At 47.4% G+C, this 26,157-nt stretch overlaps 1 protein-coding gene across 1 annotated transcript in view; it reads right to left on the reverse strand.

Annotated features, from left to right (window-relative positions):
- Positions 1-26,157, reverse strand: part of LOC139266315 (adhesion G-protein coupled receptor G7-like) — a 108,535-nt gene that overhangs the window by 74,639 nt on the left and 7,739 nt on the right. Inside the window, exon 3 of the mRNA XM_070884136.1 lies at positions 25,023-25,178. Coding sequence (XP_070740237.1) covers positions 25,023-25,178 — 156 coding nt within the window. The remainder of the gene's footprint in view (positions 1-25,022; positions 25,179-26,157) is intronic.

The raw sequence follows: 26,157 nt of genomic DNA on the forward strand, positions 1-26,157 counted from the left end.
GCTTCATTAATAATGGACTCCAGCATTTTCTCAATGCCAGATGTTAAACTAACCCTTCTATAGTTTGCTGCTTTCTGTCTGCCTCCTTTTTTTAATAGGGGTGTTACATTTGCGGTTTTCCAATCCCCTGGGACCTCCCCAGAATCCAGGGAATTTTGGTAGATTGCAACCAATGCATCCACTATCTCTGCAGCCACTTCTTTTAAAGACCCTAGGATGTAAGTCATCAGGTCCAGGGGACTTGTCCGCCTTTAGTCTCATTCTTTTACCAAGTAATACATTAGTGATAGACATTGTGTTAAGTTCCTTCCTCCCTATCATCATCATCATCATAGGCAGTCCCTCGGAATCGAGGAAAACTTGCTTCCACTCCTGAAGTGAGTTCTTTGATGGCTGAACAGTCCAATACGAGAGCCACAGACTCTGTCACAGGTGGGACAGATAGTCGCTGAGGGAAGGGGTGGGTGGGACTGGTTTGCTGCATGCTCTTTCCGCTGTCTGCACTTGATTTCTGCATGCTCTCGGCGTTGAGACTCGAGGTGCTCAGTGCCCTCTCGGATACACTTCCTCCACTTAGGGCGGTCTTTGGCCAGGGACTCCCAGGTGTCAGTGAGGTTGTCGCACTTTATCAGGGAGGCTTTGAGGGTGTCCCTGTAATGTTTCCGCTGCCCACATTTGGCTCATTTGCCATGAAGGAGCTCCGAGTAGAGCACTTGCTTTAGGAGTCTCGTGTCTGGGGCATGCAGACAATGTGGCCTGCCCAGCCGAGCTGATCGAGTGTGGTCAGTTCTTCAATGCTGGGGATGTTAGCCTGGATGAGGACGCTGATGTTGATGCGCCTGTCCTCCTTGGGGATTTGTAGGATCTTGCGGAGACATCGTTGGTAATATTTCTCCAGCAACTTGAGGTGTCTGCTGTACATGGTCCACATCTCTGAGCCATACAGGAAGGCGGGTATTACTACAGCCCTGTAGACCATGAGCTTTGTGACAGTTTTGAGGGCCTGGTCTTCAAACACTCTTTTCCGAAGGCGGCCGAAGGCTGCACTGGTGCACTGGAGGCGGTGTTGGATCTTGTCGTCGATGCCTGCTCTTGTTGATAGGAGATTCCCGAGATATGGGAAGTGGTCCACGGTGTCCAGGGCCGGGCCGTGGATCTTGATGACTGGGGGGTCAGTGCTGTGCAGTGAGAACAGGCTGGTGGAGGTCCTTTGTCTTATGGATGTTTAGCGTAAGGCCCATGCTTTCGTACGCCTCAGTAAATACGTCGACTATGTCCTGGAGTTCAGCCTCTGTATGTGCACAGACACAGGCGTCGTCCGCGTACTGTAGCTCGACGACAGAGGTTGGGATGGTCTTGGACCTGGCCTGGAGACGGCGCAGGTTGAACAGGTTCCCACTGGTTCTGTAGTTTAGTTCCACTCCAGCGGGGAGCTTGTTGACTGTGAGGTGGAGCATGGCGGCGAGGAAGATTGAGAAGAGGGTTGGGGCGATGACACAGCCCTATTTGACCCCGGTCCGGATGTGGATTGGGTCTGTGATGGATCCACTGGTAAGGATCACGGCCTGCATGTCGTCGTGGAGCAGGCGGAGGATGGTGACGAACTTTTGTGGGCATCCGAAACGGAGGAGGACACTCCATAGACCCTCGCGGTTGACAGTGTCAAAGGCCTTTGTAAGGTCGAAGACGGCCATGTATAAGGGCTGGTGCTGTTCCCTGTATTTTTCCTGTAGCTGTCACGCTGCAAAAATCATGTCCGTTGTGCCCCGGAGGGGACGAAATCCGCACTGTGACTCCGGGAGGAGGTCCTCAGACACGGGAAGAAGACGGTTGAGGAGGACTCTGGCGACGACTTTCCCAGTGGCTGATAGCCGGGAGATTCCCCTGTAGTTGCCATAGTCGGACTCGTCCCCTTTTTTAAAGATGGTCACGGTTATTGCATCTCTGTGATCTCCCGGCATGCTCTCCTCCCTCCAGATGAGAGAGATGAGGTCGTGTATTCGCGCCAGCAGTGCCTCTCTGCCATACTTCAATGCCTCAGCAGGGATTCCGTCCGCACCCGTAGCCTTGTTGTTTTTAAGCTGTCTTATGACTTTTTCAAACCAGTCCTGGTGTTTCCTGGTTGGGTAACCGAGTGTCTCTTCGCAGGCACTGGTTATGAAGGCCTGGATGGCAGACCAAGTGCTGTGGGCATTCTGCGTCTCGGGATCGACAAGGCACACCAGGTTAGCTGTGAGGCTCTGACTGTATAGGGCTCTCTTAGCTGGGTCCTTAAGTGCTCCGGCATTGACTTTTTTGCGACACTGCTTCTGCTGCCCCCTCCGCTTTGGGGCTATGTTGATGTAGATGATGGATCGGATTAGGCGGTGGTCTGTCCAGCAGTCGTCGGCCTGTCATGGCGCGGGTGATGCACACATCCTTGCGATCCCTGGCTCGGATGATGATATAGTCGAGCAGGTGCCAGTGTTTGGAGCGAGGGTCTTGCCACGATGCCTTGTATTTGTCTCTCTGGCGGAACAGGGTGTTGGTGATAACAATTTCCTGTTCTAGACATTTTGTCAGGAGTAGGGTACCGCTGGAGTTGGCTTTCCCTACCCCCTCTCTGCCAATCACGCCCCCCCCCCAGAGGTCCTTGCTAACCCTGGCGTTGAAGTCACCGAGGAGGATCAGTTTGCCGCCCGCGAGGATGCAGGACAGGGGTTTTTTGAGGTTGGTGTAAAAACCCTCTTTGGCCTCATCAGTTGCATCGAGTGTTGGGGCACACGCACTGATGACTGTGGCGCACTGGTTCCGGGATAGGGTGAGTCGAAGAGTCATGAGGCATTCGTTCGCTCCACAAGGGGAGTCTTTAAGGCGGTCGACCAGCTCGTTTTTGATGGTGAAGCCGGCTCCATGGAAGCGGCGTTCTTCCTCTGGTTTCCCTTTCCAGAAGAAGGTGTAACCTCCACCTTGTTCCTTGAGCTGACCTTCCCCTGCCCGCCGGGTCTCGTTTAGGGCAGCGATGTCAATATCAAAGCGTCTAAGATCCCGGGCAACTATGGCGGTGCGGCGTTCCGGCCTGTCACTGTTGGGTTTGTTTATGAGGGTCCTGACGTTCCAGGTCCCGAACTTCATGTTAACGGAGTGGGAGATGCCTGTGTGTGAGTTCTTTTAACGTGTGGTGGTCGTTGCACACCGGTTACCACATGGGCTTAGCTGAGCAAGGTCTTGATCCAGTGGCAAGGGGTCCAAGACGACTGGAGACCAGGCATTGCTATATGGGCCTAGTTGCCTACGGCGAGATGTTGGCAGTAGACTCGGCAGCCGAGGTGGTAGGTCCCTAGTGAGCTCCCCCGCTCCAAACAACTCCCACCAGCTCTCAGCAACTTTCCACCAACCTCCCCAACCTCCTCCCTCCCGCTGTCTAAACCTCTCCTAACCAAATAGACCCTAATAGGGGGGTCTAAGCACGTAAACCCAAACCCTTACCCCTTACCTTAATCCCAACCCAGCGAGACCCACGAGCTCGGGCCATTCGGGCCTACCTCAGGCTTTCCACCACATCACTCATCGACGTCCTCGACGACCTCCGGCGACCTCCGGCAATCACCGACGACCTCTGGCGCGTCTCACGAGTTCGGGCCATCTGGGCCTACCTCAGGCTTCCCACCACATTACCCATCGGCGACCTCCAACGACCTTCGGCAACCTCCAGCAACCAACGACGTTCCCCGATGACCTCCGGCAAACTCCGGAGGCGGCGCCCTTGACCTGGACCTGGCTATCAGGCCTCCACCCCCACTCCAGCGATGATCAGAACACCTCCAGTGACGGTGGATGGGCCTCTCCTTCCTCCCTATAGCCCTTTGATTATCCACTATTGGGATGTTTTTAGTGTCTTCTACCTTGAAGAACAATACAAAATATTTGTTCAAAGTCTCTGCCATTTCCCTGTTCCCCATTATTAATTCCACAGTCTCATCCTCTAGTGGACCAACAGTTACTTTTGCCACTCTTTTCCTGTTTATGTATCTGCAGAAACTCTTGCTATCTGTTTTTATATTTTGTGCTGGTTTACTTTCATAATTTATCTTTCCTCTCCATTTTTTTTTGTCATTCTTTGCTGGCTTTTAAAAGTTTCCCAATCCTCTGGCCTCTCACTAGTCTTGGCCATATTGTATACCCTTGTTTTCAATTTGATATCATCCTTTATTTCCTTAGTTAGCCACGGATAGTTATCCCTTCTCTTATAGTCTTTCCTTCTCATTGGGATATATTTTTGTTGAGAGTTATGAAATATCTCTTTAAATGTCTGCCACTCTTCATCGACCGTCCCACACTTTAATCTATTTTCCCAGCCCACTTTAGCCAACTCTGCCCTCACACCTTTGTAGTCTCCTTTGTTTAGGACACCAGTTTGAGATCCAACTTTCTCACTCTCCAACTGAATTTGAAATTCAACCATGTTATAGTCACTCTTTCCTAGAGGATCCTTTACTTGGAGATTGTTTATTAATCCTGTCTCATTACACAGTACCAGATCTAAGATAGCCTGCTCCCTGGTTGGTTCCGCAACGTACTGTTCGAGGAAACTATCCCGGATACACTCTATGAACTCTTCCTCAAGGCTACCCTTGTCCAATCAATATGAAGGTTAAAATCGTCCATGATTATTGCCGTTCCTTTTTTACAAACTTCCATTATTTCTTGATTAATATGCTGTCCAACAGTGTAGCTACTTTTAGGGGGCCTATAGATTACTATCGATAACTCCACCAGCGACTCTTCCCCAAAAGCCAACAACATAGGTAGAACTAGGAATGATGTTCTGCTGAGAGAGTTTGAGAAGTTAGAGTCAAAATTAAAAAGCAGAACCTCAAAGGTAATAATCTCTCGATTGTTAAGTGAGCCACGTGCCAATTGGCATAGGGATGAACAGATTAGAGGGTTAAATGCATGGCGCAAAAAGTGGTGTGGGAGGCAGGGGTTTTTGCTTCGTGTGACACTGGCACCAGTACTGGGGAAAGAGGCAGCTGTTCCTTTGGGTTGGGCTCCACTTGAAACAGGCTGCGACCAGTGTCCTAGCAAATCGAATAACCAGGGCAGTAGACGGGGCTTTGAACTAATGAAGGGGGGGTGGGAGGATTCAGGAAAGAGTGAATTTAAAAGCAGTGAGAGAAATGTCAAGGCTCTGGAGCAAAGCAGAGTTTTGGGTAAAAATCAACAGAGTGGGTCAGGAAGGGACAGAGAAAGTAACAAAGGTAATCGGGCATTAGTGACTAAGGTGACATCAGGAAAAAAATAGAAAAAAGTCAAAGCTGAAGGCACTATATCTGATTGTGTGAAGCATTCGCAACAAAATAGATGAATGAATAGCACAAATAGAAATTAATAGGTTTGATCTAATAGCCATTACAGAGACGTGGTTGCAAAGTGACCAAGGTTGGGAACAAAATATTACAGGATACTTAACTTTTAGAAGAGATGGGCAAAATAGAAAAAGAGGGCTAGCCCCGATAATAAAGGATGGGACAAAGATAGTCGAGAGAAAGGACCTTAGCTCCTAAAATCAAGAAGCAGAATCAGTTTGGGTGGAGCTAAGAAAAACAAGGGGCAGAAAATATTGATGGGAGTTGTTTATTGGCCCCCAAACAGTGGTTGTAATGTAGGGTAGGGTTTAAATCAGGAGATTAGAAGCGCATGTAGTAAGGGTAATATAGTAATCATGGACGACTTTAATCTATATATAGATTGGGCAAACCAGATTTGCAGTACAGGTGCAGCGCCTAAAATCCGGAACCCTCGGGACTGAGGCCATTCCGGATTCTGGGCTTTTCCGGACTTTTGATTTGCTTTCTGATGTCACGGGTATTTCCAAGTTTTGGAACATCAGAAAGGTGGGGGGGGTCCCGCCGAGGAGCTGTTCAGGCCGTCCGGCCCCATCGAGGCGGTAATCGGGCAGGGTCCCATTGAGGAGGTTGTCAGGCGGGCCGGCGTGAAAGCCCCGATGTAAGGGCAGTGGCGGTGAGGAGAGCGGGGTGAGGAGAGCGGGGTGAGGAGAGCGGGGTGAGGAGAGCGGGATGAGGGGGTGAGGAGAGCGGGGTGAGGGGGTGAGGGGGTGAGGAGAGCGGGGTGAGGAGAGCGGGGTGAGGAGAGCGGGGTGAGGAGAGCGGGGTGAGGTGAGGAGGGTGAGGTGAGGGGGTGAGGAGAGCGGGATGAGGGGGTGAGGAGAGCGGTGTGAGGGGGTGAGGAGAGTGGGGTGAGGTGAGGGGGGTGAGGAGAGCGGGGTGAGGAGAGCGGGGTGAGGAGAGCGGGGTGAGGTGAGGGGGGTGAGGTGAGGGGGTGAGGAGAGTGGGATGAGGGGGTGAGGAGAGCGGGGTGAGGGGGTGAGGAGAGCGGGGTGAGAGGGTGAGGAGAGCGGGGTGAGGGGGTGAGGAGAGCGGGGTGAGGAGAGCGGGGTGAGGTGAGGCCCGAGGTCGGGCAGCGGTGGGGCCCCGTGGTCGTCAGGGTCAGTAGGTCCAAATACCGGAAAATCTGTCGGATTCTGGATGACCCTGCCACCGATCGTCCCGGAGTCCAGATTCCGGAACATTCTCACCTGTAATAGTGTGGCGGATGAATTCATGGAATGTATAAAAGACAGTTTTCTAGATCAGTATGTTGAGGAACCAACTAGGGAACAAGTTATTTTAGAACAAGTATTGTGCAATGAGAAAGGGTTAACTAATAACCTTATTGTAAATGGATCCTTAATATGATAGCATTTTATATTAAGTTTGAAAGTGATTTAGTTAAATCCAAAACTAGGATCTTAAATCTAAACAAAGCAAACTACACAGGTATGAGGGGCGAGTGGGCTCAGGTAGATTGGGAAACTACATTAAAAGGTATGACAGTAAATAAGCAATGACTAGCATTTAAAGAAATAATAATAATTTACAACAAATATACATTCCTTTAAGGCACAACCCCCTTCCACCAGGAAAAATGGTCCAACCATGGCTAACAAGAGAAGTTAAATATAGTATTAAATCAAGGGAAGGGGCTTATAATTTTGCCAAAAAGAGCAATAAGTCTGAGGATTGGGAGGATTTTAGAATTCAGCAAAGGAGAACAATGAAATTCATAAAGAAAGGGAAAATAGAATATGAGAGTGAACTAGCGAGAGACATAAAAACAGACGGTAAAATCTTCTAGAGGTATGTAACAAGGAAAAGATTAGCGAAAAAAAATATGGGTCCCTCACAGGCTGAGAGGGGAGAAATTATAATGGAGAATAAGGAAATGGCAGAAAAATTAAACTGATACTTTCTGTCTGTCTTTACGGAAGAAGACACAAAAAATAGAGGAGAACCAAAGATCTAGCGAGAATGAGGAACTGAAAGAAATTAGTATTAGGAAAAAAATAATACTGGAGAAATTAATGGGACTGAAAGCCAATAAATCCCCTGGACCTGATGGCCTACATCCTAGGGATTTGGAAGAGGTGGCTATAAAAATAGTGTAAGCATTGGTTGTCATCTTCCAAAATTCCGCAGATTCTCAGAACGATTCCCATGGATTGGAAGGTAGCAAATGTAACCACACTATTTAAAACTACAGACCAGTTAGTCTGACATCAGTAGTAGGGAAAATGCTAGAATCTATTATTAAGGACGTGGTAACAGGGCACTTAGAAAATAATAATAGGATTGGGCAGAGTCAACACGGACTTATGAAAGGGAAATCATGTTTGATAAACCTGTTAGAGTTTTTTGAGGTTCTAACCAGCAGAATGGATAAGGGGGAACCAGTGGATGTGGTGTATTTGGATTTGCAGAAGGCATTCGACCAAATGTCATATATACAAGTTTGCTGATGACACAAATCTAGGTGGGAATGCGAGGAGAACGAAAAGAGACTTCAGGCTAAGTGAGTGGGCAGGTCCATGGCAAATGGAATATAATGTGGAGAAATGTGAAGTTACCCACTTTGGTCGGAAAAATAGAAACACAGTATTTTTAAATGGTGAGAGATTTGGAAATGTTGGTGTTCAGAGGGACCTGGGCGCCCTTGTACACAAATCACTGAAAGTTAACATGCAGGTACAGTAGGCAATTAAGAAAGCAAATGGTATGTTGGCCTTTATTACAAGAGGATTTGAGTATGAGCAAAGGGGGCCGAAATTATTCCTTCCCTTAAGACCTGTTATCGCCGGAAATCGGCAGCCACACTGCGGAGTGCCGCTCCTGTGGTATCCTGGCGGTGACCTGCTCCCCCCACTACTGCTCCGCTGCCGCCAATCCATCCGAAGCGCATCATCAGACTGCGCACTGCCGATGATCCCTCCCCCAATCACAAATAACCGCCGAGAAAATCTTGCTGCCGCCGCTCGGTACCACCAACAGCTTTTTCTGCCGGTGCACTGAGCTTGGAGTGCTTCTAAAATGGCGGTGCCGCTGTCATTAAAGGGGAGGACCTACTGCCTTGGGCTTTTTTGTCAGCCAACTGCCATGTCGGGCCAACAATTATGCCCCCAGGTTCAGGGTGCCAGGCTGCCTTTTAGCGGCCCGGCCGAAACCCTCTGTGGTGACCCAGTGGACCAAACTTAAAGAATGGCAATGATCTCCCCTTTAAGTGAAGGGGAGAGGCATGGTGACATGGCACCGTGATGATGTCATCAGCACTATGCTGATGACTGACAGCGACGGACATTCCATCCGCCCCCAACTTCCACTCCTTCAGTGTGCGAACTTATGCTCACCACCACATATCTGCACCCATTATGACCAACTTCCAGTTGCTGGAAAAAAAAGCGAAAGAGCGGAACTTCGCTCAAGAGGCCATCGTATCATCCGCGCTGGTAAAAATAGACGAAACACGGTCGGCAATTTCGGCAATTTCGGCACCAAGATATCTTATTGAAATTATATAGGGCCCTGGTGAGATCACACTTGTGTGTAGTTTGGTCTCCTTACCAAAGGAAGGATATTCTTGCCATAGAGGGAGTGCAACGAAGATTCACCAGACTAATCCCTGGGATGGGGGATTGTCCTACGAGGAGAGATTGAGTAGACGACGCCTATATTCTCCAGAGTTTAGAACAATGAGAGGTGACCTCATTGAAATATACAGAATTCTTACAGGTCTTGACAGGGTAGATGCAGGGAGGATGTTTTCCCGGGCTGGGGAATATAGAACCAGGGGTCACAGTCTCAAAATAAGGGGTCAGCCATTTAGGACTGAGATGAGGAGAAAGTTCTTCATTTAGGTAATGAGTCTTTGGAATTCTCTACCTCAGAGAGCTGTGTAAGCTCAGTCGTTGAGTATATTCAAGACAGAGATCGCTAGATCTCTTTGGATATTAATGGAATGAAGGAATATGTGGATAGTGCAGGACAGTGGAGTTAGAATCATAGAATCATAGAAATTTACAGCATGGAAGGAGGTCATTACGGCCCATTATGTCCGTGCCAGCCAACTAAGAGCTATCCAGCCTAATCCCACTTTCCAGCTCTTGGTCCATAGTCCTGTAGGTTACGGCACTTTGTGCACATCCAAGTATTTTTTAAATGTGGTGAGGGTTTCTGCCTCTACCACTCTTTCAGGCAGTGAGTTCCAGATCCCCGCCACCCTCTGGATGAAGAAATTAACTTCATAACTCCTCTAAACCTCCCTCCAATTACTTTCAATCTATGTCCCCTGGTTGTTGACTGCTCTACCAAGGGAAACAGGTCCTTCCTATCCACTCTATCCAGACCCCTCAGAATTTTATACACCTCAATCAGTTCTCCCCTCAGCCTCCTCTGTTCCAAAGAAAACAGACCCAGCATCTCCAATCTTTCCTCATAGCCAAAATTCGCCAGTCCAGACAACATTATTGTAAATCTCCTCTGCACCCTTTCTAGTGCAATCACATCCTTCCTGTAATGTGGTGACCAGAACTGCATGCAGTACTCCAGCTGTGGCCTAACCAGTGTTTTATACAGTTCAAGCATAACCTCCTTGCTCTTGTATTCCATGCCTCAACTTATAAAGGTAAATATTCCATATGCCTTCTTAACCACCTTATCGACCTGGCCTGCTACCTTCAGGGATCTCGACCTGCACTCCAAGGTCCCTCTACACTTTTCAGTGTCATACCATTTAATGTGTATTCCATTGCCTTGTTAGATCTCCCCAGATGCATTACCTCACACTTATCTGGATTGAATCCGGAGTTAAGGTAGAAGATCAACCATGACCTTATTGAATGGCGGAGCAGGCTCGAGGGGTCAAATAGCCTACTCCTGCTCTTATTTTCTTATGTTCTTATGTTAACCCGCTGTCAAAACGCACACACCTGCATTTCCCAGTGTCGGGTCTGCCAGCACTGTAGGCTCAACAGGCAGTAGAGGGGAAACCAATTCAAATCACTAATGGCTTGTTTACAGCCATTTAATAACGCTTTTTTTCCCAGCTTTTTAATTTTCACAGGTCTCCCACAGGTTTACATAACAACATAAGAACATAAGAAATAGGAACAGGAGTAGGCCATACGGCCCCTCGAGCCTGCTCTGCCATTTAATACGATCATGGCTGATCCGATCATGGACTCAGCTCCACTTCCCTGCCCGTTCTCCATAACCCCTTAATCCCTTATCGTTTAAAAAGCTGTCTATTTCTGTCTTAAATTTATTCAATGTCCCAGCTTCCACAGCTCTCTGAGGCAGCGAATTCCACAGATCCACACCCTCTGAGAAAATAAATTTCACCTCATCTCAGTTTTAAATAGGCGGCCCCTTATTCTAAGATCATCCCTCTAGTTCGAGTCTCTTCTACCAGTGGAAGCATCCTCTCTGCATCCACCGTGTCTAGCCCCCTCATAATCTTATATGTTTCGATAAGATCAACTCTCATTCTTCTGAATTCCAATGAGTAGAGACTCAACCTACTCAAACTTTCCTCATAAATCAACCTTCTCATCTCCGGAATCAATCTAGTGAACCTTCTCTGAACTGCCTCCAAAGCAAGTATATCCTTTCGTAATTATGGAAACCAAAACTGCACGCAGTATTCCAGGTGTGGCCTCATCAATACCCTGTACAACTGTAGCAAGACTTCCCTGCTTTTATACTCAATCCCCTTTGCAATAAAGGCCAAGATTCCATTGGCCTTCCTGATCACTTGCTGTACCTGCACACTAACCTTTTGTGTTTCATGCACAAGTACCCCCAGGTCCCGCTGTATTGCAGCACTTTGCAATCTTTCTCCATTTAAATAATAACCTGCTCTTTGATTTTTTTTCTGCCAAAGTGCATGACCTCACACAGTCTAACATTATACTCCATCTGCCAAATTTTCACCCATTCACTTAGCCTGTCTATGTCCTTTTGCAGATTTTTTGTGTCCTCCTCACACATTGCTTTTCCTCCCACCTTTGTATCATCAGCAAACTTGGTTACGTTACACTCGGTCACTTCCTCCAAGTCGTTAATATAGATTGTAAATAGTTGGGGTCCCAGCACTGATCCCTGTGGCACCGCACTGGTTACTGATTGCCAACCCGAGAATGAATCATTTATCCCGACGCTTTGTTTTCTGTTAATTAGCCAATCCTCTATCCAGGCTAATATATTACCCCCAACCCCGTGAACTTTTATCTTGTGCAGTAACCTTTTATGTGGCACCTTGTCAAATTCCTACTGTATCTCAACCTTGTCTGTGAATCTGGGGCAGAAGGTCAATGGCCATTGAATCAGCTGATGAGTTGACAGCTTCAAATGTCAATTATCACTAGAGAAAAAGTACTAAGCAAACTAATGGGACTAAAGGTAGACAAGTCCCCTGGACCTGATGGCCTGCATCCTCAGGTCTTAAAAGAGCTGGCTGCAGAGATAGTGGATGCATTGGTTGTAATCATCCAAAATTCCTTGGCTTCTGGAGAGATCCCAGCAGACTGTAAAACTGCAAGTGTAACGGTCCTATTTAAGAAAGGAGGGAGACAGAAAACAGGAAACTATAGACCAGTTAATTTATTATCTGTCATTGGGAAAATTCCAGAGTCCATCATTAAGGAAGTAGTAGCAGGACATTTAGAAAATTATAATGCAGTCAATCAGAGTCAGCATAGTTTTATGAAAGGGAAATCATGTTTAACAAATTTGCTGCAGTTCTCTGAGGATGTGACGAGCAGGGTGGATAAGGGGGAACTAGTAGCTATTGTCTACTTGGATTTCCAGAAAGCATTTGATAAGGTGCCACGTAAAAGGGTACTGCACAAGATAAGAGCTCACGGGGTTGGGGGTAATATATTAGCGTGGATAGAGGATTGGCTAACTAACAAAAAAAGAAAGTTGGGATAAATGGGTCATTTTCAGGTTGGCAAACTGTAATTAATGGAGTGCCACAGGGATCAGTGCTGGGGCTTCAACTATTTATAATTAATATTAATGACTTGGATGAAGGGACCTAGTGTAATGCAGCCAAGTTTGCTGATGATACAAAGATGGGTGGGAAAGCAAATTGTGAGGAGGACACAAAAAATCTGCAAAAGGACATAGACAGGCTAAGTGAGTGAGCAAAAATTTGCCAGATGGAGTATAATGTGGGAAAATGTGAGGTTATCTACTTTGGTAGGAAAAATAAAAAAGCAAATTATTATTTAAATGGGGAGAGATTACAAAATGCTGCGGTACAGAGGGATCTGGGGGTCCTTGTACATGAAACACAAAAAGTTAGCATGCAGGTACAGCAAGTAATTAGGAAGGCAAATGGAATGTTGGCCTTTATTGCAAGGGGGATGGAGTATAAAAATAGGGAAGTCCTGCTACAACTGTACAGGGCATTGGTAACACCACACCTGGAGTACTGCATACAGTTTTGGTCTCCTTATTTAAGGAAGGATATACTTGCATTGAAGGCAGTTCAGAGAAGGTTCAGAAGGTTGATTCCTGAGATGAGGGGGTTGTCATATGAAGGACAGTTGAGCAGGTTGGGCCGATACTCATTGGAGTTTAGAAGACTGAGAGGTGATCTTATTGAAATGTATAAGATTCTGAGGGAGCTCAACACGGTAGATGCAGAGAGGTTGTTTCCCCTCGTGCGGGAATCTAGAACTAGGGGGCATAGTTACAGAATAAGGGATCGCCCATTTAAACGGAATTGCGGAAGAATTTCTTCTCTCAGAGAGTCGTGAATCTTTGAAATTCTCTACCAAGAGAGCTGTGGAGGCTGGGTCATTTAAGGTGGAGATAGACAGATATTTGAATGATAAGGGAGTCAAGAGTTATGGGGAATGGGTGGGGAAGTGGAGTTGAGGCCAGGATCAGATCAGCCATGATCTTATTGAATGACGGAGCAGGCTCAAGGTGGCCAAATGGCCTATTCCTGCTCCTATTACTTATGTTCTTATGTTCAAAGTTCCCAGCTGATTCAGATATCTTCCCTTAACCAATAGCTTCTCTAAACTGCATTTCCACTACAGATTCACCAGGCTGCAAGTCTTTACACATGTCTCCATGGACTCTGACCTCATTACCTCTCTCATCATTGACAGATCGCTTCTGTCATTTCTACTTGACCTGCCATCTATTCCATCAGCATGGGTGCAATTTATAGCATCTCACCTTGGCCCTCAGAATCTGACCATGATCATCCCCAACACCAGTATCACCAGGCACACCAGCAGCACCAACAACAACACCAACCTTGTATGCAATCACCTGATGCTGCACAGGACAGAGGGTTTCAGCACCCGACCACAGTACGGCCCGAGACACCATGGCCACATTTACTTCACTTGATGCTCTGCAACCTGGTTGCCACATGATATGCCAGGTTGGCACCACCCCACAGCCACAACATAATGCAACCCTACAGTGCCCATCCATTTCTTTTACACTCATCAGCATTGCGGTGTGTATAGTTATGTCTCGCCATTCACTACAACTCACTAAGCCACTTCCAAAGGTGCACACAAATCTGTCCAAGAGGGCAATGTGTTGAACATGAAGTTTTCAATGTTTGACAACACATTAACAGAAACTTCACATGAACATTGGATAAAACAGACAAATGTTGTTAGTTGGTATGATTGGAGTAGGATGAGGGTGAGTGTGAGGGGTCGCTAATGAGATGGGAAGTGATAATTTAGATAGAGAGAGAGGGATGGGTGGAGGTGCAAGCTAAGTTGGTGTGAGAAAGGATGCGCAGGGGTAGAGTAGGGAAGGCAGAGTGATGGGGATGTGATGAGTGGCACAGCAGGATGAGGTTGAGTGTGGCTTTGCAGTAATGTTTCGTGATCTACTCAGATCATTGAAAGGTTTGTGCCACTGCAACCTGGTTCTCCTGACAACATCCCTGCTTGTGCCCTCCTGTGCAATGTGCAACTAAACTGCGTTGGTGTCCTAGGGAGGTCTTTTCTGCCCATTGGAGTCTGGTTGCAGCCGTGCACCTCTATGCAGTGCTTGTCACTGTTTGCAGCACCTCAATGCTGTAGAACACTGACAGCACAAATGTCAAAGTAAATTTGCACATGGTCCCTTTAAGGAAACTGCTTGATGATGCGTCATAAATGATGTCATCAGACCCGCTTCCTTCAATTGGCCGGGAAACGCGCTGGGCGGGTTTAACAAGCCCAATCAGGGGAAAATGATATCGGCGGCCAGGATGGAGATACAGTGGGGCTGCAACCTTCCACCGACGTGCCCGCCACGGACCCACCGAGGCAGGGAAAAGCACGGCCGAGGTTTCTCCTATTACATTCGGTGCACCTCCTATCACTTGTGCAAACAGTTGTCTTCATAGTTTGTTGTTGAACCATCAAATCACTTTATTTTTTCACTATATTTTTCAGTAACTGAAATTTCCAATATCCAAAATAATGGGGGAGGAATTGCCCTTTTTTATAGCCCCATTAGCGCCTCTGGGGAGCACTAATGGGGCAGAGGAGACATATTGCCCAGCGGAGGGGGTCGCTACTGGAAATTGCCCGGGAGTTTGCGGAGATGTTGCAACTGCAACGCGCCCTGCCTCGCAACACAGTTCACGCCCCCAAGCCACTGCACAACCACTGATGACTACTCAGCCCCCTCCCCCTGCGCTAATCTCTTAACGCCCCATGGGGGAAATTGCCCCACATTCCGCGGTCGCGAAGCAGGCTAATATCTGCTCTCGGGGCGCTCCTAAAAGGGGAGGACACCAGTGCCCCAGGCTGCCATCTTTTTTTTATTGCCGACTCTCGGGTTGGCTCAATGGTGGTGGCCCTAGCGTGGTCTGAGCCACCATTGTGCAGCCCGGCACTGCTGTTTGGGAGCCGGGCTGCAGGTCCGGTCGCATGCTGTCCTAATGGCCTGGTGGAGGCCATCAGAGGGCGAGCAGAGTGCACAGCAGCCGTCCCCTTTAATCGAAGGGGATGGGCATTGAAGTGCATCAATGCTACATGGAGCACCCATGTAGCCCTAACCTCAGCACCCCAGTAGCGCCCTGGTTACCGCCCCAAAGGAAGTGGAGCATGTGAGATTGTGCTCCGCTTCCTTTGAGGAGCGGTAATGACAATTCCGCGGCAGGGGCGGGTCCCAGCTGCAGAATGTTACTGCCCCCGAACGGAGTGCAGGGCAATTTCGCCCCCAATGTTTTTAATAAAGTAAAACATTTTTAAAATTACATTTCTCACAATAATAAGTTTAAATTTGTCTGTTGAATTGTTACCTTTAGTACCTCCATTAAAATCTTTACAGGAAACTTTTACCCGCCCCCAAAAGCCTCGGCTGGAATATTGTGGAGAAAAGCATGTTGGGGGCAGGAGGGGCTACAAGGGACTGATTTGCATGTGAGGCCTTGGTTTCCCGCCAGCCAGGTAGGGTAGGCCTTCGGCTGAACAGAGGAGAGAGGGAGGGTTCGCGTGAGGGCCGGGCCACTAAATGGATCGGGGTTGAGGAGGGAGAGAGGATCAGGGTTCTGGCAGACGATTGGGGTGCCAGGCTGATGATTGGTGGGGTATACAACCGAGGATCGGGAGCCGGACAAACAATTGGTGGAGCGTAGACGACCGGGGATCAGGGTCAGGGAGAGGATGAGGGTGGAGGGGAGAGAGGATGAGATTATCGGGCTCGGCAGATGATCAGGGTGGGGGGTGGGGAGAGAGGATCAGGGATTGGGCCAGGGAAAGTATTGGGGGGGTGGGGGGTTGACCAACAATCAGGGGTCGGGCCATGCCATTAAAAGGATGGGGGTTCGGGCAGAAATCGGGGCTGGATGATTGGGGTGGGTGAAGAGAAGATCGGGCCTGGCCACCAGAAGATCGTGGCCAACCTCAGCATTATCGTTGGGGTGGGGGAGGGCTGGGGGGATAGGTCTTCGATTCCAGAGGGAAGATTAGGTAAAGGCCTGGATTCAGGATGTCGGTATAAAGCCATTTACCTTCTGGATGCAGCAGTCCCCATCTTGCTTTAACTGCCGCGGTTTCACAAATTGTGTGAAACCCGCCCGCATTTAAAAACAAGATTAAAAAAAAGGCTCCCAGCCTCATTATAATATTTACATTGACATTCCGCCCCCTGGAAGTAGATTGGTCGCCCACACCCATCCAGTCTCCATCAAAACCAGAAGTGGGCGGGAATCCCATTTTTAACAATTTAACTACCCCCATGCTCCAAACCCACCCATTTTGTTAGGTTAAAATTCCCAATACCCACCCCACACCAAGCTTGGACTTGATAACCGAGAAATTCAATCGGGTCAGCTGATTTTATAGGCATGAAACAGGTGCCCAAGATTCCAATTTTGTGGCCAGCACCTGCCAAAGAAATAAGGGATGTGTGCAGCAGTTATCATGGGCGACTTTAATCTACATATTGATTGGGCTAACCTAACTGGTGGCAATGCGGTGGAGGAGGATTTCCTGGAGTGTATTAGGGATAGTTTTCTAGACCAATATGTCGAGGAACCAACTAGAGGGCTGGCCATCCTAGACTGGGTGATGTGTAATGAGAAGGGACTAATTAGCAATCTTGTTGTGCGAGGCCCCTTGGGGAAGAGTGACCATAATATGGTAGAATTCTTTATTAAGATGGAGAGTGACACAATTAATTCGGAAACTAGGGTCCTGAACTTCAGAAAAGGTAACTTTGATGGTATGAGATGTGAATTGGCTAGATTAGATTGGCAAATGATACTTAAAGGGTTGACGGTGGATAGGCAATGGCAAACCTTTAAAGATCATATGGATGAACTTCAACAATTGTACATCCCTGTCTGGAGTAAAAATAAAACGGGGTAGGTGGCTCAACCATGGCTAACAAGGGACATTAAGGATAGTGTTAAATCCAAGGAACAGGCATACAAATTAGCCAGAAAAAGCAGCAAGCCGGAGGACTGGGAGAAATTTAGAATACAGCAGAGGAGGACAAAGGGTTTAATTAAGAGGGGGAAAATAGAGTACGAGAGGAAGCTTGCCAGAAACATAAAAAATGACTGCAAAAGCTTCTATAGATATGTGAAGAGAAAAAGATTAGTGAAGACAAACGTAGGATCCTTGCAGTCAGATTTGGGTGAATTTATAATGGGGAACAAAGAAATGGCAGACCTATTTAACAAGTACTTTGGTTCTGTCTTCACAAAGGAAGACACAAATAACCTTCCGGATGTACTAGGGGACCGAAGGTCTAGTGAAGAGGAGGAGGAACTGAAGGATATCCTTATAAGGCGGGAAATTGTATTGGGGAAATAGACGGGATTGAAGGCCGATAAATCCCCAGAGCCTGATAGTCTACATCCCAGAGTACTTAAGGAAGTGGCCCTAGAAATAGTGGATGCATTGGTGATAATTTTCCAACAGTCTATCGACTCTGGATCAGTTCCTATGGACTTGAGGGTTGCTAATGTAACACCACTTTTTTAAAAAGGAGGGAGAGAGAAAACGGGTAATTATATACCAGTTAGCCTGACATCAGTAGTGGGGAAAATGTTGGAATCAATCATTAAGGATGAAATAGCAGCGCATTTGAAAAGCAGTGATAGGATTGGTCCAAGTCAGCATGGATTTATGAAAGGCAAATCATGCTTGACAAATCTTCTGGAATTTTTTGAGGATGTAACTAGTAGAGTGGACAAGGGAGAACCAGTGGATGTGGTGTATTTGGTCTTTCAAAATGCTTTTGACAAGGTCCCACACAAGAGATTGGTGTGCAAATTGAAAGCGCATGGTATTGGGGGCAATGTACTGACATGGATAGAGAACTGGTTGGCAGACAGGAAGCAGAGAGTCGGGATAAACGGGTCCTTTTCAGAATGGCAGGCAGTGACTAGTGGAGTGCCACATGGCTCAGTGCTGGGACCCCAGCTATTTACAATATACATCAATGATTTAGATGATGGAATTGAGTGTAATATCACCAAGTTTGTAGATGACACTAAACTGGGTGGCGGTGTGAGCTGTGAGGAGGATGCTAAGAGGCTGCATGGTGACTTGGACAGGTTAGGCGAGTGGGCAAATGCATGGCAGATGCAGTATAATGTGGATAAATGTGAGGTTATCCACTTTGGGGGCAAAAACACGAAGGCAGAAGATTATCTGAATGGTGGCAGACTAGGAAAAGGGGAGGTGCAGCGAGACCTGGGTGTCATGGTTCATCAGTCATTGAAAGTGGGCATGCAGGTACAGCAGGCGGTGAAGAAGGCAAATGGTATCTTGGCCTTCATAGCTAGGAGATTTGAGTATAGGAGCAGGGAGGTCTTATTGCAGTTGTACAGGGCTTTGGTGAGGCCTCACCTGGAATATTGTGTTCAGTTTTGGTCTCCTAATCTGAGGAAGGACGTTCTTGCTATTAAGGGAATGTAGCGAAGGTTCACCAGACTGATTCCAGGGATAGCTGGACTGACATATGAGAAGAGACTGGATCAACTGGGCCTTTATACACTGGAGTTTAGAAGGATGAGCGTGGATCTCATAGAAACATATAAGATTCTGACTGGACTGGACAGGTTATGTCATGTATCTTACATTATTATATATAACTGTATCCTAACATGCTATACATGACTGTAATAAGATATGACCTGTAACCACCAGCATACCTTACCACCAGGGGTGCACTTGCAAGAGACAGGTATATAAGGACAGGTCTCAGGCAAGTGCAGCATGCCAGAGCTGTGAAATAAAGATGCAGGTCCAGAGTGACCTTGACTTCACTACATGCCTCGTGTGAATCTGTACTGAGGGGACAGGACTTTACAGTGGCGATGAGTTACGGGATTACAGAATCCAAACAACGGATCAGATGAAAAGTACAATGCGGGAGACAATTGGGATGACTTTATAGAAAGGCTCCAGCAAAGCTTTGTAACCAAAGACTGGTTAGGCGATGATAAGGCAGACAAGAGAAGAGCCCATCTCTTGACCAGCTGTGGCTCGAAAACATACGCTTTAATGAAGGATTTGTTGGCACCCGAGAAACCAGCAAGCAAGTCGTTTGAAGAATTGAGCACACTGGTAAGAGCCCACCTGAAGCCAGCGAGCAGCCTACACATGGCCAGACACAGGTTCTACAACTACAGACGCTGTGTGGGCCAGAGCATACCTGACTTCGTGGCGGTACTTCGGAGGTTGGCTAGTTTATGTGAGTTCTCCGATGAACTGAGGAGAGAAATGCTGAGAGACTTTTTCTTTGAAGGAATAGGCCACGCAGGCATATTCCGAAAGCTCATAGAGACCAAGAACCTGATCTTAGAGGCAGCAGCACTGGTTGCACAGACATTCTTGGTAGGGGAAGAAGAAACGAGATTGATTTACAATGCAGGTACGACAACTAACGAAATATCGGAACAAGAAGTTCACAGCACTAAACAAGCTGCTACCCCCACACACAGACAAAACTGGGAGAACAGGCTCTCGACAGCAGGCAGAAGCCATCAAGGGCCATAGGAATGGCCGTTCACACCTCATCAACCCACAATGCGATCAATCAACTACAAACTGAGAGAAGCTCAAGAGAGATCAGCCAGACGCAGCTCACTCTTTGGGAACACTTTAAACAATGGAACAGGTCTGTGCTGGAGGTGTGGGGGTGGGCACTCGTCATGGGGATGTCAATTTCAGCAGGCTGTTTGCAGAAATTGTGAATATACAGGGCATTTGGCCCGCATGTGCAAAAAAACGGCAGTTCGGCTGGTATACGAATCGGATGGGTCGGAAAGCGGACCAGAAGATGGTGGGGACAGTACCCGGGACACCGATGTACAGCGGGTCAACACGATCAATGACCGCTGCTCCTACAACAGGACGCCTCCTATAATGATGAGGAGCCTACTCAACGGGATATCTGTCAACATGGAGCTGGATACAGGAGCGAGTCAATCTCTCATGGGCGCTCAACAATTTGAACAACTGTGGCCACATAAAAGAGACAGACCAAAACTCACAAGGCTCGACACCACACTAAGGACCTATACCAAAGAAATCATACTAGTCCTCGGCAGCGCCATGCTCTCTGTCACACACAAAGGGACAGTGAACCGACTTCCCCTGTGGATTGTCCCCGGAGACCCTCCAGCACTGCTCGGGAGGAGCTGGCTGGCAAAACTAAACTGGAAATGGGATGATGTCCATGCCATGTCATGAGAGGAACGGACCTCCTGCTCATCAGTTATAAAGCGATTTGAACATCTCTTTCAGCCAGGTGTGGGCACTTTCAAAGGGGCCAAAGTCAAAATCTTTATCACACAGGATGCTAGACCGGTCCATCACAAGGCCAGAGCTGTACCCTATGTGATGAGGGAAAAGATTGAACATGAACTAGACAGGCTTCTGCGGGAAGGCATTACATCAACTGTGGAATTTAGCGACTAGGCATGTCCCATCGTCCCAGTCATGAAGCCTGATGGATCCGTACAAATCTGTGGGGACTACAAATCTACCATAAACAGAGTCTCCCTACAGGACCAGTACCCGCTGCCCAGAGCGGAAGACTTATTTGCCACATTGGCTGGAGGTAAACTTTTCTCAAAATTAGACCTCACATCTGCGTATATGACGCAAGAATTGACCGAGGAATCGAAGCTACTCACCACCATCAACACACATCGAGGCCTTTTCATGTACAATCGATGCCCATTCGGCATCAGGTCGGCAGCTGCCATATTCCAGCGCAACATGGAGAGTCTGCTCAAGTCCATCCCGGGGACGGTTGTATTTCAAGACGACATACTTATCACGGGCAGGGACACCGACTCCCATCTCCGTAATTTGGAGGAAGTACTAAAGCGGTTGGATCGGGTAGGCCTATGAGTCAAGAAATCCAAGAGCCTGTTTCTCGCACCCAAGGTTGAATTTTTGGGCAGAAGGATTGCCGCTGATGGAATCCGCCCAACAGAGTCCAAAACAGAAGCAATTCACCTAGCACCCAAGCCCCGGAATGTCTCAGAACTGCGCGCCTTTCTCGGGCTACTCAATTACTTTGGGAACTTTATGCAGAACTTAAGCACGCTGCTGGAGCCTCTCCACGTGCTACTCAGGAAGGGGTGCAATTGGTTTTGGGGGGAAGCCCAGGAACGCGCCTTCAATAAGGCACGCAACCTTCTGTGTTCTAACAGTGTTTTGACTTTCTTTGACCCAGGTAAAAAGCTAGTTCTCACATGCGATGCGTCAGCGTATAGGGTCGGGTGCGTTTTACAACATGTCAATAGTGCGGGAAAATTACAACCCATAGCTTATGTCTCCAGGTCACTTTCGTGGGCGGAGCACGGGTACGGAATGGTAGAGAAGGAGGCGCTCGCATGCGTGTATGGTGTCAAAAAGATACACCAATGCCTTTTCGGGGCCAAGTTCGCATTAGAAACCAACCACAAGTCCCTCACGTCCCTCCTATTCGAGAGCAAGGCAATAAACGCCAATGCCTCAGTGCGAATTCAACGGTGGGCACTCATGCTGGCGTCCTACGACTACACAATAAGGCACAGAAGAGGCACAGATAACTGTGCCGACGCGCTCAGCAGGCTACCCCTGGCGACCACGGAAGGGTCTGACGAACAGGACTGTGAGATAGTCATGACAATCAATGCTTTTGAGTCCACAGGTTCGCCCATGACGGCTCGCCAAATCAGAGCCTGGACGGCCAGCGACCCCACGTTATCCTTAGTAAAAAGATGTGTCCTAACCGGTGACTGGGCAGAGGCTCGCGATGCCTGCCCCGAGGAATTAAAACCCTTTCACAGGCGCATGCATGAGCTATCACTACAAGCAGACTGCCTGATGTGGGGCAGCCGAGTAGTCATGCCTCTGCGAGGCAGAGAGGCATTTGTCCGGGAGCTCCACCGCGAGCATCCGGGGATCGTTCTCATGAAGGCCTTAGCCAGATCCCACGTCTGGTGGCCTGGTATTGACGCGGACTTGGAGCTCTGTGTCCGAAGGTGCACCATTTGTACCCAACTCAGCAATGCCCTCAGGGAGGCTCCACTGAGCCCCTGGCCCTGGCTTTCCAAACCGTGGTCGCGGGCGCACGTAGACTATGCGGGCCCATTCATGGGCAAAATGTTCCTCGTAGTTGGAGATGCATTTTCAAAGTGGATCGAATGCACCATTTTAAACTCGAGCGCAACCTCCACCACTATGGAGAGCCTCGCAACTATGTTTGCAATGCACGGAATCCCTGACATATTGGTCAGTGACAATGGTCCGTGCTTCACCATTGCAGAATTCCAAGACTTTTTTATTGATCACGGCATAAATCACGTCAAGACGGCACCGTTCAAGCCAGCCTCCAACGGCCAAGCGGAGAGAGCAGTGTAAAACATTAAACAAGGCATGCTTAAAATCCAAGCTCCCACGCTGCAGGGTCGCCTGTCGCGACTGCTGCTGGCATACAGATCTCGTCCGCACTCACTGACTGGGATCCCCCCGCGCAACTGTTGATGAAAAGGACTTTAAAAACAAGGCTCTCATTAATCCTGCCAGACATGCACGAAATCGTTGAGGCAAAGCGCCGTAAGCTGACTGAGTACCATGACAGAAATTCGAGGGGGAGATGGAATGATATAGGGGACAAAGTGTTTGTACTAAACTATGGCAGGGGTCCCAAATGGCTTGCAGGGACAGTAACGGGCAAGGAAAGAAACAGGCTACTGGTAGTATAAATGGACATATGGCAAAATCTGCCGGAGGCATGTAGACCAAGTCAAAAGCAGATTTACCAACAACACTGCGGAACCAGAGGCAGACTACAATGTGGAACTCATGCCACACCTGGTGGACAGACAGAGGGAACAACCTGAGGAAAGGGCAATCCCAACAGACAACCCAGGCGAGTCAACAACAATCACACCAATCGAAACAGACAGCCCAGGCGAGATACCAGCAACCACACCCAAAGAAAAACAGACACCAAGGCAAACAACTGAACCACAACTCAGACGCTCCACGCGAGAGCGTAGACCACCTGAGAGACTGAACCTATAAAGACAATAAGACCTTGGGGGAGGGTGATGTCATGTATCTTACATTATTATATATAACTGTATCCTAACATGCTATACATGACTATAATAAGATATGACCTGTAACCACCAGCATACCTTACCACCAGGGGTGCACTTGCAAGAGACAGGTATATAAGGACAGGTCTCAGGCAAGTGCAGCATTCCAGAGCTGTGAAAAAAAGGTGCAGGTCCAGAGTGACCTTGACTTCACTACATGCCTCGTGTGAATCTGTACTGAGGGGACAAGACTTTACAGGTTAGATGCGGGAAGAACCAGAGGACACAGTCTTAGGATAAGGGGTAGGCCATTTAGGAGAAACTTCTTCACTCAGAGAGTTGTTAACCTATGGAATTCCCTGCCGCAGAGAGTTGTTGATGCCAATTCATTGGATATATTCAAGAGGGAGTTAGATATGGTCCTTATGGCTAAAGGGATCAATGGGTATGGAGAGAAAGCAGGAACGGGGTACTGAAGGAATGATCAGCCATGATCTTATTGAATGGTAGTGCAGGATCGAAGGGCCGGGTGGCCTACTCCTGCACCTATTTTCTATGTTTCTATGTTTCTGTATTGGATCGGGCTCCTCCATAGACATGCAGAGCATGTGCCAGAACTATTCAGGCAGCTCATTATAAAATTAAAATAAAAGTCCTACACTTGCTGTCGGACCCTTTTGTGAAATTGGTCTTCCCCTGCACTGCAATGCATGGCTCGAACAGTCAAGAATGACTCTGCAGGTGAGCTATTTAAACAGCTCATCTCCTCCATAAAGGTTGGTAGCTGGTTTGTTCTATAAGGCTGCTGATCAACTTCTGAGCTTTTTTTGTCTGTTCTCTTCAGTTCCACCAGACTTTGAGCAAATGGTATGTTAGCCTTTATTGCTAGAGTTTTGGGGTACAAGAGTAAGGAAGTCTTGCTGCAATTGTACGGGCCCTGGTGAGACCACACCTGGAGTACTGTGCACAGTTTTGGTCTCCATTCATAAGGAAGGATATACTTGCCTTAGAGGAGGTGCAACAAAATTTCGATGGATTGATTCTGGAATGAGTGGGTTTTCTTATGAGGAGAGATTGAGTAGGATGGGCCGACACTCTCTGCAGTTTAGAAGTTTAGAAGAACGAGAGGTGATCTCATTGAAACATAAGATTCTGAGAAGAACTGGCAGAGTAAATGCTGAGAGGCTATTTCCCCTGATTGAAGATTCTCGAACTAGGGGTCATAGTGTCAGAATAAGGAGTCGGCCAGTTAGGACTGAGATGAGGAGAGGTTTCCTCACTCGGAGGTTTGTGAATCTTTGGAATTCTCTACCTGGGAGGGCTGTGCATACTCAGTCATTGAGTATATTCAAGGCTGAGATCAATAGATTTTTGGACTCTAAGGGATATGGCGATCGGACGGGAAAATAGAGTTGAGGGCGAAGATCAGCCATGATTGATGCTCGAGGGGCCATGTGGCCTATTCCTGCTCCTATTTCTAATGTTGTTATATTGTTAAAAAGTTTCTGACCTGTATTGTGCTGAAAATTACGACATCAAGCTGATCATTCATCTTTCAATAAACAAGCAATTGAACCTCATTGGCTTCTTTTTCATTTTAAAAATATCTAACTGACCTCTTTATTTAACTCTGTAGGATTCCTCATTATGTTAGTGAGAATATTCGTCGTTAAGTTAACTTCTTTCACAGTTAATTTTTCCGGCTGTGACGTCAGTGCCATAGTTTGACTTGCAGCTATCATCACATTGACGTTTGCACTACTCAAATTACCCTGTGTAAAAAATAACAGAAAATAGAAATAAACTTAAAATTCTGGAAATACAAAACAAGTTTGACAGCAAATGAAAATACAACAGATGTTAATATTTTAGGTGCAATCTCCATCAGAACTGAAATAAGATGGGAAAACTAGCCCTTTATAGGACTAACCAAAATAAAGTGCGAATGGAAAAATAGGTAACATCAAAAGTACAGACACACGAACTACTACTACAAAAGGGCAGATAGTAGACTTAATAGCTCAGATATTGTGGTAGGAATAACAGTGAGGCTATCAGCGGTCACTGCTATTATGGAGTAAATCAAACAGCAACTTCCGGCACCCACACATGTGCAGTTGAACATGAAAATCAGGAAGTTGCTGTCCGAGTTGCCCTGCTCCTCCACAAGCTTTACTACACCAGTACCTCATCGAGAGACTCGCCATTAAAACACAGGAAGGGCATGAAGTTGCAGTACTTACCCACGAGATACCCACTAAGCACACCAGAAAATGTTAGGGCTTGTTCATTCAAGTGTAATTGAAATTTTTACAGCATGATAAGTCTTAATTACTGCCAAACAACCTCTCTGGCACTGAAAATTTATTTTTACAAGTATGGAGTCTCATTCCTTCAGATTTTAATTAATGTTGGAGATTTAAAGTAATTAAAAGCTAAAATGAAAAAATGGAAACATAGATACATAGAAATTAGGTGCAGGTGCAGGCCATTTGACCCTTCGAGCCTGCACCGCTATTCAATAAGATCATGGTTGATCATTCAACCTAGGTACCCCTTTCCTGCTTTCTCTCCATACCCCTTGATCCCTTTGGCCGTAAGAGCCATATCTAACTCCCTTTTGAATATATCTAACGAACTGGCTTCAACAACTTTCTGCGGCAGAGAATTCCACAGGTTAACCACTCTCTGAGTGAAGAAGTTTCTCCTCATTTCAGTCCTAAATGGCTTACCCCTTATTCTTAGACTGTG

This window comes from Pristiophorus japonicus, chromosome 6 (genome assembly GCF_044704955.1).
Source record: "Pristiophorus japonicus isolate sPriJap1 chromosome 6, sPriJap1.hap1, whole genome shotgun sequence".
In the NCBI taxonomy this organism is placed as follows: Eukaryota; Metazoa; Chordata; class Chondrichthyes; family Pristiophoridae; genus Pristiophorus; species Pristiophorus japonicus.